At 27.7% G+C, this 13,975-nt stretch overlaps 1 protein-coding gene across 1 annotated transcript in view; it reads left to right on the top strand.

The window, feature by feature from the left end:
• Window positions 1-6,173, top strand: part of LOC130669828 (bromodomain-containing protein DDB_G0270170-like) — a 40,361-nt gene extending 34,188 nt beyond the window's left edge. Inside the window, exon 2 of the mRNA XM_057472929.1 lies at window positions 6,107-6,173. Coding sequence (XP_057328912.1) covers window positions 6,107-6,120 — 14 coding nt within the window. The 3' untranslated portion in view covers window positions 6,121-6,173. The remainder of the gene's footprint in view (window positions 1-6,106) is intronic.
• Window positions 6,174-13,975: the final 7,802 nt, after the last annotated feature.

Here is a 13,975-nt window from a genome sequence, read left to right as displayed (position 1 = left end):
CTGGGGCCCTAACAGCCTCGTTGTGGTTTTAGTACACATAATTGGTCTTTGACACGCAAATCATTCTAAATATCCTCCAACAACAAAGTACTATATATATACACGAATACACGTACATATATTTTATATTGAAATTGTTGTTATTGAATTAATTGTCTATATTGTAATAATAATAATAATAATGAATGCCGAAATTTCGAGTTTCGATGGCCCATAAAAATTGAATTTTTGTTTATAACCAGCATATGGCGAGTTCAGTAGCTTGTATTGCGAGGCCTGTCTATATAAGCATGATGAGTCTGACAACTTGTTAAACCGATCAACAAACTCACGCAAACTATTATTATAGATATATCGTTATTAAACTATAATATAGAGACCAGTTTAAACATGATAAATATCCATCGATAAGACAGCTAAATTATTATTATTAAAAGTAAATTTTCAACTAAAAAATTTATTAAAAATTATTCCTCGTTGCGAATTTAATAATTGTTATGGATTTCACTGGCTACTATCAGTATTCTGTTGAATGAATATTATAAGTAGACGCATAGGTCGTGGGGTCGATCGGTTAAGAGTTGGAGCGTGTTTTGGATTGAGGAATTTTTGGAAAGGTATACTTGTGTATATAAGTTTAAATGGAGATATCTTGGAAAATATTGACTTTAGGGTGTTTTTTACAGAGACCAAAATTGTAGGCAATTGAATTTCCTAGAATTTTGGTCTTTTTAAAAAATTGCGTGGGATCAAATTTTGAGAAGTTATAGCCCTCTGAAGAATTTGGAAATTTTTGGAAAAGTATAATTATATATAAAACTAAAAATGGAGATATCTTGAAAAATATTTGTTTTAGGGTGTTTTTTATAGACACCAAAATTATAGGCAATTTAATCTTCTATAATTTTGGTCTCTTTAAAAAATTGCGTGGGATCAAATTTTGAGAAGTTATAGCCCTCTGATGAATTTGGAAATTTTTGGAAAAGTATAATTATATATAGAACTAAAAACAGAGATATCTTGAAAAATATTGATTTTTGAATATTTTTTGTCAGGCCCAAAGTTGTAGGGAATTAAATTTCCCAAAATTTTGATTTCTTTAAAAAATAGCGTAAAGTTGAATTTTCAAAAGTTACAGCGTTTTTGAGAATTTAAAAATTTTTCGAAAAATATCTCTTTTTTTTCTAAGCCTTAAATTTGAAATATCTTCTTAAATATCGACTTTTGGGTCTTCTTGACCCCCGAATCATCTTGGCACCAAAAATAATGACAATAAATTACTCATAAAAATAACAGTATTTCTCATAAAACCGAAAAAAAAGTTGTCAACATGAAAACGTCTTAATTATAATTCATAATTTAAAATCTCCAGCATTCATTAGTCCTGTCATCGTCCCACTATTAACGAATCTATTAATTCTTGACATTGCCGGTCACGCACACCAACACACTCACACTCACTCATCATATATATAACACTGTTATCTAAAAGTTAAAATATTTAAATTCAAATTAAATATTTATATTTTCGTGCTAATTTTATTCAGGCCTGACATGCCACGACATTCGTTAAGATTTTTGGGCCACCCGATATGGGAACTTGCCCTCCTGAGGGATAAAGATGACGGGCAGCCCGCGGTCTGATACAACTAAGCGTGCGAATTATTCGTCGTTGGAGGCCGAGCCGGTCTAATGGCTTCTATTCCCGAACGGTGGAAATTAAGCTATTAATTAAAAAAAAATCTCAGACCAAAAATTAATTAAATTAAATTTTTTTTCTGATCCATGCGTCCAAAGGCTACTGGTCTTTACAAAAGTGTACGATCTCCAGCTAATCGAGTCCATTAGTTTAAATTCTATTCATAAATTGCACAAGACCTCGAGATTTAAGATTATCAACTCGGTGGCTATTTGGCTAACGGTCACCCGAATTCAGCTGACCGTTTTGTACGCATTAATGTGAATGTCCTTTTAGTGTGTATTATATTTAATAGTAGAGAGTAGAGAGCAGAGGACAGTAGATGGGAGATTCAAAGTGTATAGAGAAGAGTAGAAAAGAAATAATCACTTCTGGTAAGCAAATGTCTCGGATATATGCTGCCAGGGTGGTCGACTCCGAAGATCATTTTTAATTGGGCGGTGGGCAGGACGGAATTGAGATTTATGAAGTAAATTCATTGTTTCGTCAACGGGACCACCAACTGCGATATTATGCTTATTCTTACATTACTTACTTACTTACTTACTCTCTAAAACTAAATTAGTGAAAAACCACTAATTACTTGTGAATATTCACTAATCTAAATTGTCCAAAGTATACGACTATGAATTAGTGACTATTCACTTTTTGAATTAGTAAAAAAAACAACATATAGAATTAGTGAAAATTTCACTGATTGAATTAATCAAAAATGTACTAATTCACTTGTTGACGAGGATTTATTTGGAAAAATATTGTATCGTTGCTAATAATATTGTATCAAAATATTATTATTATTATGATTATTATTTGTAATTGATTATAAAATTTTTTTAGCAACTTGATCGACTAAATTAACAATTAAAATTACTTTCATACGGTAAATATTTATATCATAATTATAACTCATAACCTGAATCTATTGTCAATAATGGTTTTGATTCAGGTTCGGTAAAAAAAGTTGGAGTAAAAATATAAAGCTATTAAAAAATAACAAGATGTATTATTTAGCAACTAAATTAGGTTTTATTTAATTAACTTACTTGAATTAAAACTGTTCAGTTGTATTTAAAAATTATCGTAATTAATTTTGCCCTGAATTTGATAATTCAATGATAGAATAAAAAGTTCTTAAGCGAGGCGCCACTAGTAATCATTGTAGAATCCGGGGAATCACTAATGAATTAGTGAATCTAATTCAAAATCACTAATTTTGTAGTGAATTTTAAGATCACTATTTCAATTAGTGAAATTTTCACTTATTTAGTTTTAGAGAGTACTTGTATTACTTACTTACGACTCCCCGCCCGGCCAAGCGGACCCAGACCCAGACCGGCTGCCTGCTAATGCTCCTATCACTGCTGATTATTATGTTGTCATTTATTCTGCTACTCAAATCACAATCTTTAAATGTCACTTTATGATTATTGCCCATTTAAATAATAATCTACATATTTTTTTATTTTTTTTGTGACTCATTTTTAAGTGAAAAATTTTTCTGAGCCACTGGGTGCAGATTTGATAGAAGGAAATTTTATTTGACGGCTGGTTAGTGACTTGAAAGCTGGAAAATAGGATTTGGAGATAAAAAAAAATTGATGCACAGAAAAAAAAAGTTATCTTGAATCAAGAAAATATTTTTGAAGACAAACGTTTTCGGGAACCAAGTCAAGATTTTCTTGAGCCAAGAGAATTCGTCTTGGTTAAAAAAAATTCTTCTTGATCGGAGAAAATTTCTACTTTATCTGAGAAAATTTAGGTCTCCAAAAAAATTTTCTTGAATCAAGAATATTTACCTTCAGTCAAGAATTTTTTTTTCTGTGTGTTTAACATGAAATTTTGAAAATTATTATTAAGAAGTTTGTAGATTTAGACTGAAGTTCGCCGTCTGAAAATTTTTGAATTTTTTTAAAAATGACAGATTATAAAAAAAAAATATTTAAAAAATTGCACTTATAGTTTTTTTAATTTTCTACATGCGTATTTTTTTTTTCAATTATATTGTGGAAAAAAAATTCAAAAATTGTCTGCGAGCTTCAGTATCAGGTTTTTATTGATGACGAAGTTAGCAGACAATTAGTAATTTTCGGATTTTTTTTTTAACAAATAAATTACAAAAAAACTAAAATTAAAAAAATGCACATGTAGAAAATTTAAAAAACAACAAGTACAATTTTTCAAAATATTTTTTTTTATAATTTATCTCAAAAAAAAAATTCAAAAATTGGTAATTGTCTGCGAGCTTCAGTATCATGTTTTTATCGATGACCCTGAAGTTAGCAGACAATTAGTAATTTTCGGAATTTTTTTTTAACAAATAAATTACAAAAAAACTAAAACTAAAAAAATGCACATGTAGAAAATTTAAAAAACTACAGGTGCAATTTTTCCAAATATTTTTTTTTTTATAATTTACCTCAAAAAAAAAAAAAATCAAAAAATTATTAGACGTCGGCTAACTTCAGGGTCATTTTTATTGATTTGATTGACGATAAGTTTTGAATTTTTGGTAAAAAATTTTTTATTGACCCAGTGGATTTATGAAAAAAATGTATGGTATAAAAAAAAAAGGTTGGAGTAATCAGGTGGTCGTTTTGTCACCAGTGACATTAAAATTGTAAAGTGGCCGTTAACTTAGAGCCCGTATCGCTAAGATACAAAGTATAATTTTAAAATACCAAACACGTGTTTTTGAGCGGAAGGAAGTTTTAAACATGTTTATTTATCATACAGTTTTCTTACCACATAAACATAACAGTGATCAAGTGAAGAGTAAAATAAAAAATAGTAGTATCAACTGTAACGAGTGGTTACTTCATTTGTTAACAACCTTAGACATAAACTTCCTCATATGAGAGATAGACATATTTATATTTATGTATATCTACTTTTTTTTGAGCCGGTTCGTTTTTGCGCGTACGGGAAATTTTTTTTTACGGCACCTGGAATTTTGGTTTAATTTTCAGATGGAAAAAAAAAAAAAACCGAATTCCGATGCACAAAAATCCATTATTTCCTTAATGGTCCCGTTTTGCCCGCCTTCTCTGTATATATGTATATATTTAGTGGTATTATAAATCTATAGACACAAGCGAGTTTGAGTAATCGATTGGATGGTCGGAAAAAAAGTTGTCGAGAGCTTGAGGTCGCGGGTCGGGGTCAGGCTAATGAACTAATGAACTATCCAGGCGTCATTCGACCGTGCGAATCATTTTAATAGTTAATATTTTTATTTTTAGCTTCAGTTATCTTTGTTTTTGTTTACTTTTTTTGCTCGTTCGTTTTAGAGCCCGGTGATTAGTGCCTTGACTGTGCCAGCACTAAACGGGAATTCAATTTATACTTTTATGAGTTGTTTCTACGCCCCTAATAGGCTAATAAAGCCGGCTTTGATCAGACTAACTCTGCCGCTCGGTTTTTAGGTTACAACAATTATAATAATAATAATAATAATAATAATAATAATAATTATGTTATAAATAAACTGATAAATGTCTAGAGATGTTAGTGATTAACCACCGAAATTTTTTAAAAATATGTCGACTAATTTATCACTTTTCTCTTTACAATTTTTGGATGATAATTTAATTCAATAAATTGTCAGCTCAAATATTAAAAATAATTTTTATTTTTGACAATTGACTTTTTACAGAAAAAAATTATTTCTTGGTGCAAAAAATTTATGATACTGAAATTAGCTGACGTCTAATAATTTTTGGAATTTTTAAAAAACGATAAATTTTGAAAAAAAAAATGTTCAAAAAAATTGCACTTATAGGCTTTTAAACTTTCTACATGTGCATATTTTTAGTTTTTTTTCTCTTCAAATTTAATTGTACAAAAAAAAAATTCAAAAATTTTTAAATGTCTGCTAACTTTAGGATCGTAAAAATTTTTACTCGCCCCAAGAAAATTATTATTTGACCTAAGAAATTTTTCGCATTGTAAATTGAAAATGAAAATATTCTAGGGACAAAAAGAAAATCTTTAAAGTCCGGAGAAAATTTTTGTCTTTATTTCATAATCAAAAATTTTTCTTGCGCTAAGAATTTTTTTTTTCTGTGTAGACAAAATTAATTTTTGAAATTTTTATTCAAAATTAAAATTCTTATCAATTGTCAATTGAAAAATTACAATTTTTTTTTTAAATTGAAAACTGAATGCTGCAGCAAAATTTTGAAAATTACTTATTTTAAGAAAACGAAAATTAATTATTAAAGAAATACTTTAATAAAAATTTTCCGAATGCTAATTACGTAATTAATTATTGTACTGAAATTTAAATTGAAGGCTTTAATTAAATTAAAAAATTCAATTTTAATTTCCAAAAACTGATTATATAAATTAATTTTATATTGTAATCAAAAAAATTTTTTTTTAACAAACTATTTTTTTTTTTGTTCTCAGGACGAAGTAAGTAAAAGCAACCTCAATCATATGATGGGATTCAAAACACAAGATGACAGATGAACGTGAGACTTTCGAAGCCCAAATAAATAATTTTTTTATTTAACCAAAAAATAAAATCAAAAATAAAATAAAAAATAAAATTCATTCTAGTAATTAAATCCCGTCTTCAAAAAAATGTCTGCCCTCAGCTGACATTAAAAATTAATATACACAGAAAAAAAGGATTTCTTGGCGCAAAAAATTTTTTCTTGTTCTAAGAAAATTTTTACTTGACCCAAGAAATTTTTTGTATTATAAAGTGAAAACAAAACTTTTCTTGGGGTAAGATAAAATTTTCTTGGAACAAGAAAAAAATTTTTCAAGCGAGAAAAAAATTCTTGAGCCAAGAAAAATTTTTGTCTTCAATTCATAATACAAAATATTTCTTGCGCCAAGAAATTCTTTTTTTCTGTGTACGTTTATATCAAAAAAAATTTGAAAGTCATATTTTTTTTTTTTTTCGAAATTAGACTTAATAAATTAAAAGTAATTTGTAAAATGTCGTGTAGTTACGTCTAACTTAGTAATGAAATTAGTGGTCGGGTAGAGAAATATATAGTAAATGCAGTGAGTAGAGTAGACTAGAGTCTTTGGTATGCAAGATCCGTCAGTCGTTAGAAAGCAAACGGACAAACGTCTTGACGTTATTGGTTTCCATCCACCCTCTGCTCTGTTCGTTCGCTTTCCAATCTACCGAGACGGATCTTCGAGTAAGGGCGCGAGCAAGGACGCGTTTCTCTAGTAATTATACTTGTTCGTTACTTGTTACATATATATATATATATATTTGTTTTTGTATCTCGAGTCATTCAGTATAATGTAAGTTAAGAGCCGAGTCAAAAGTTTACGAAGCTTTTCACTTTGCTCTGGGTGTATATTGATTTGACCTTAACTTAAAATGGTGTCTGAAGAAATGGATAAGTGTCAAGCGGTCATTAATCATTCCTTTACATATACATATATATATATATATATATATATGTATATATATTATATATGTTGGAGTTATAAGTATTATTAAGTAGGTATTGCATGTTTATGCCCACGATCTGTCAAGACAATATTTAAATCCTTATAAAGATTCACTTTAAATATATGATAATAATGATAAGATATATTAAGTTATTTATATTTTAACGTCATGCGACTGTTGAACTTTTCAAAAGGTTATTTTATAGATAAATTAATTTATCATTTTTTTATTTAGTAGAGATTATTTTACGGCATAAGTAAATTGAGACTTAATGGGAATTCTTAAGTAGAATGAGTCGACTTTTTTTTTAGTGGAAAAAGACAAAATTTTTTTAGTAGAAAAAGACAAATTTATGACTTCATTTATCGTGGAATAAAACGGGCAGCAAAATTAGTGTCAGTACAATATCGGGCCCCCATGAAAAAAATTTATAAAAAAAATACATTTTTCATATAAAAAATATATAAATATATATATAATATAATGTATAAAAAATATATTTTAAATAGCTAACTTTTGGCCGATTTTCGTATATATTTTATATATTCTAAATATATTAAAAATATATAAAAAATACATGTATAAAAATATACAAAAATTATATAAAAAATATATTTTTTATATAAACTTTTTATATTTTCATGATTATATTTTTTATAGATTTAAAATATATTACTAATATATTTTTTTTATATTTTTAAATATATGAAAAATATATTTCTATACATGTATTTTTTATATATTTTTAATATATTTAAAATATATACGAAAATCGGCCAAAAGTTAGCTATTTAAAATATATGTTTTATACATATTTTATATATATTTATATATTTTTTATGTATTTTTAATATATTTTTTTTATATTTTAACATATATTTTTTTTATAAATTTTTTTCATGGGGGGGGGCAGAATATGGACAGAATTAATAGTCGGGTGACAACAAGAAGAAATTTTTTTTTGAAAAAATAATTTAATGGGTAGAAAATCTTTTAGCGTAAAGAGGGCAGTAATTTTTTTAAATAAAATTTCAATTTTTCGTCTGTCCATTTTGCCCCTTGGCAAAAAAATAAAAAAAAGTCTCCCTGTCTAAAAAAAAAATTTGTCTCCAGGTCCCCGAACGAGAAGAGTAAAAAGAACAAACGAAGTTCGTCCCACCGGAAACACACCCGAGGAAAAGCGACCGCGGACGGCATTCAGCGGGGAGCAGCTGGCGCGACTGAAGCGTGAGTTCGCGGAAAACCGGTACCTCACCGAGCGGCGGCGGCAGCAGCTCTCCCGCGACCTTGGGCTCAACGAGGCGCAGATTAAAATTTGGTTTCAAAACAAAAGGGCGAAGATAAAGAAGGCCAGCGGGCAGAAGAACCCCCTCGCCCTCCAACTCATGGCCCAGGGGCTCTACAACCACTCGACGGTGCCCCTCAGCAAAGAAGAAGAGGAACAAGCCGCGGAACTCCAAGCCAAGTGACTGTAATCCCCCCCCCCCCATTTATATACATGTACAAATATTTTTTTTCCTAAAGAAATTATTTTATGTTAATTACTGTATTTATTAATTAATTAATTGATAATTATTGTGTATAATTGAAAGTACAAGTACATGCGCTTCCCTCGAGTTAATGAATTTTTAAAAAAATAGTAAATCCAATAATTTATCAAGTGCCATTTTTTTCATCATTTTTACAGAAAATAAATTTTTGAAATTGTCATTTTATTTTTAATTAATTTAATTAATTATCATTATGATTAAAAAAAATTGTGTATAAATAATAAATTAATTATTAATTGAGATTGCAGTGTGCAATAGAGATTAAATTTAAAAAATGTTAATAGCGTTCAGTTATGCGATTGTGAATTTAAATATATATATAAATATATGAATATATGTATGAATGTATATGTGATCCAAAAATAATAATAATTGCCGACTGTAAATAATTGACCCGATGATGTCTAGTTGATAAGTGTTACCCATAGACTGTTTGAAATTAAAAAATAAATTGATTGGTAATGAGGAAATTTAATAAAATTATGTAGTAATTTATTTTCCGCCTGTTTTTAAACTCGAGTTTAAATTTGTGACGATAAATTATTTTTAAAATTTTATTTAAACAAGTTATTTAATATGTTGGATAACCACTCGTATGTAAGATTATTTAACAGATAAAGATAAAGATAAATTAAATGATATTCGCAATATTTATTTGATATATTTTAGTTATTTATTTAACCAGTTTCCTCAATTTTATTTTTTTTTATTTTTAGTAACGATTTTTTATGGAGAAAAGTGGAGTAGATTTATTTTATCGAGGAGACAGTCGACGAATTTTTTTAAATTCAAGAAAATCAAAGGGATTTATGTTGGAAGCAGGAGAATGTGGAACAGAGAATTAGTTTATTAACTATTAAGTAATCAGTCACTTTATTTATAATATGCACACAGAAAAAAAAGAATTTCTTGGCGCAAGAAATATTTTGTATTATGAATTGAAGACAAAAATTTTTCTTGGCTCAAGAATTTTTTTCTCGCCTAAAAAATTTTTTTCTTGTTCCAAGAAAATTTTATCTTACCCCAAGAAAAGTTTTGTTTTCACTTTATAATACAAAAAATTTCTTGGGTCAAGTAAAAATTTTCTTAGAACAAGAAAAAATTTTTTGCGCCAAAAAATCCTTTTTTTCTGTGCAGTAATTAAATAGAGCTTTACAATATGACAAAAGATATAACTAATGTACGGTATATATATTATGAAGGAATATGATTATTATGAACACGGTATATTGGAGTAGTGGTCGTCACAATTGTCGGAAGGACACTGATAAGTCCGGGTCTCTCTGCTGGGCATCTGAGTTCAGAGGACAAACGAAAGGATCATAAAACCCTACACGAAAAAAAAAAAATAGGTACTGCAACAGGATAAAATCCTGTGACAGCAACAGGATTTTTCCTGTGGTCCCTGTGGAATAAATAGGATAAGGAACAAGTTTCATGTACTAATTTTTTTGTCCGTATAATGAAATTTCAAAATTTGAAAAAATGTCAATTTAAAAAAAAATTTAACTTTGAAAAAAAATTTTTCTTTTTTTCAAACTTTGAATTTTTTTTCAAATTTGAAAATTTTATTATACGAACAAAAAAATTAGTACATGAAACTTGTTCCTTATCCTATTTATTCCACGGAAAAAATCCTGTTGCAGCAGCTATTTTTTTTTCCGTGTACTATCGGTAATTCTACTCACTCTGTATCGTTGCATTTCTCCAACAATTTAGAATAATTTTTAGTAATAAAATTTAGTCGACTTGAAATTTTGCTTGAAAGAAAAATTCATAAATTTTTTTGGGGTTTGAGAATTTTTCTGGTGGACTGAAAAAAATTTTGGATGAGATTTAAATTTTTTTTTCTGATTTTTTGACGAACATAATAATTATAAAATTTTTGAATTTCATGGTTTCAAAATTGAAAATTTCGCTGAAGAAACTGAGGTCAATTTTTTTTTATTTTTAATAGAAAATTTCAAAATTATGATTTTTTGAATTATTTTATTTTTCCTGAAATTTACGAGCCATGGAATGGAATAATTTTTTCCTTAAAAAATGGAGCTGCATATTTTCCAAAATTTTAATCTCAAATCTAAAACTTCATTCCATTAAAAAAATTTAAATACCTAAGTAAAAAAATCATACGAATTTTCCATAAAACTAGAGTAATTTCAGCGCATGTCTGCAACCCCTACAATTTCCAGGATAAATTTAAGGGCGTAGATATCAATTGATTTACAGTCTAAAGCTGGCTGCAGCTGATAACTCTCAACCACGCCCCCCTTTTCTACCATCAACGTGCAATCAGACATGACCCGTAAAAAATACAACCTCCCCCTCACCCTCCAACCCTCCCGCATCTCAGAAAATTTTCCTCCACCAACTGAACTACTCTTAATTCCCTGCTCTTCATTCCTCTCTACATCTATTCCCATATAAATAGACTGACAAAAAAATATATAAACTCACATATATATAGATATATCAAGTGAATCTACAAAATGGTTGTGTCGCTAACCATTTAATTTAATTCCTTTGGTGGTGTTTATGTTATGTTGTGTTACATTAGACAGGATCTGAATCCTCGTATCTGTTTATTGTGAGAAATAACAAAATAAAATAACAGGAATAATAGAATAGACCGGTGGTATAACGTCACTGACAGAAACAACGCGACAGACAGAAGCGCGAGGCTGTCACACCCGTTGCGATCCTAATCTGACAAGGACATATTGGACGGGTGTATGCGATAGACTACCATGGCAATCTTACCTCACCTCTGGTTACCCCACCCCACCCCACCCCACCCGACTCACCTCAGTCTTTTATTTCAATTCATTGTCCTTCTCTTTATTCTTAAGTTAACTCGGGTCGAATATTTTCTCTACAAATAACTCGCGATTAATTATTACTCAACGACCGCCGGACATTTCCATACATTCATCCGGTCTTTCAACCCCTCGGTCCTTCAACACACTTCTCATATCACATCATGTTAATCCTATACTCATATCGACATAATATATATGTATAAAGATACACATACATTATACTCGAATATTTCACATGATCGTCCACTGTATTTGCGTAGGCGTATCTACAGGTAATCCGAGAATTTTTTTTTTAATATCTACGGTCAAAAGTTTTTTTATTTTATAGTATATTGGATATCATTAATCGTGTGAATATAAAATATTGTGGGACTTTTTTTGTCATTTATTGTGTGACTTTAGAAGACAAATTTTTTTATGTTAACAAATGGAATTTTTTTGGGCCTGTTGTTTTTTGAAAATGTTGGTGTGGATTTGAAAGTACGGGGTAGTTGGAATTTTGGGAAATTTTTTTGGTATGGGAAATTTGGTATGGAGTCGAAAGAAAAATTTTATTTTTTGGAGTAAAAATTGTTTTGATACTTAGAATACAGGTATTGATAAAAAATGGGTGATAAAAATTTTTTGAAAATTATTATAATTGTAAAAAAAATTTTAATTTTGAAAAATACCAGAAATGTCAATTTTGATGAAAAATGCGTTTTAAAAATTTTTTTTGATATTAATATCAAAATTTGTAAAAAAAAAAGTATTTAAATTCTATCAGTACTGACCCATAAAAAATTCCCCATAAAAAATTTTTACAATAAAAATACTGGAAAAAAATCATTTAAAAAACTAAACAAAATTAAAATTAATTTCACTAAAAAATAAAAAATTCCCCATAAAAATTTTTACAACACAAATCCTAAAAAAAATCATTTAAAAAAATAATTAAAATTAAAATTAATTTCACTAAAAAATAAAAAATTCCCCATAAAAAATTTTACAATACAAATACTGAAAAAAAAATCATTTTAAAAATAATTAAAATTAAAATTAATTTCACTAAAAAATAAAAAATTCCCCATATAAATTTTTTACAATACAAATACTGAAAAAAAAATCATTTAAGAAACTTAATAAAATTAAATTTAATTTTACGAAAAAATGAAAAATTCCCTATATAAATTTTTACAATACAAATATTGAAAAAAAATAATTTAAAAAAACCAATAAAATTAAAATCAATTTCACAAAAAAATTAAAAATTCCCCACAAAAATTTTTACAATAAAAATACTGAAAAAAAATCATTTAAAAAAATAATTAAAATTAATATTAATTTTACGAAAAAATAAAAAATTCCCCATAAAAATTTTTACAATCAAATATTGTAAAAAAATTATTTAAAAAATAAATGAAATTAAAATTAATTTCTCAAATAAATCGAAAATTCCCCATAAAAATTTTTACAATACAAATATCAAAAAATAAATGAAATTAAAATTAATTTCACAAATAAATCAAAAATTCCCCATAAAAATTTTTACAATACAAATACTAAAAAAAATCATTTAAAAAAATAAATGAAATTAAAATTAATTTCATAAATAAATAAAAAATTCCCCATAAAATTTTTTTAAATCACAAATACTGAAAAAAAAAAAAAAAAAAAAATTTCTTTAAAAAAAAAAAAAACAGTAGCGATATTATTATGATTATACTGTAGAGTCACATCAACAGATTATTCCCGATCTGTCAGTACGGTTGTCTCTGACAACTCTGACCCATCGAGGACGCTGAGTACTCGGTAGTAATAACTTATAGGTAAATAAAGAAAACATCTCGATGATGCCCGTTTAAATAAATGGGGCTACGCAGCGCACTGACGCGTCACCTTATCCCGCCATGTGTCATTCTGATAGACCTATAAATTATCTCGCAAGGCCTCTCTATTCTTCCCCCTCCCTCCCTTCACTTCTCACTATTTTTCTCCGCTATCTAACATTTTCCTCGCCTCCAATCTCTCGGCACTTACATATTTATGCCCACTAAATTCTAAAACTAAAATAAAAAAATATATAAAAAACAACATCTCACATACATAATCTCGAGTTATCGGAGATTGACGAATGCCAACTTAATTCTGTACCGTTAAAACTATCAGACATATATATATACATATACATTATCACATTACTAGCCCATTAAATATTTCATCTGATATACAATATACAGCATCATTGTCTTATTACCATTAAATCTTCATATATTATTCATATATATAAATATTTTAATATATTTAAATTTACTGTTTATTTTTTCACACCAACAATTAATTATATTAAAAAAAAATATATATAAACAAGTTTATTATATTAACACTATATTTTGACATCACGCACATATATATATATATATATATATATATCCATGAAATCTTGCAAATCATATTCGACAACTCGTTAGACCGTTTCTTTATACATAAATCATTTTTTAAAACT

This window comes from Microplitis mediator, chromosome 6, assembly GCF_029852145.1.
Source record: "Microplitis mediator isolate UGA2020A chromosome 6, iyMicMedi2.1, whole genome shotgun sequence".
NCBI classification, from domain to species: Eukaryota; Metazoa; Arthropoda; class Insecta; order Hymenoptera; family Braconidae; genus Microplitis; species Microplitis mediator.
The sequence above is the reverse complement of the archived record's forward strand: the minus strand, read 5'-3'. Positions and strand labels throughout refer to the sequence as shown.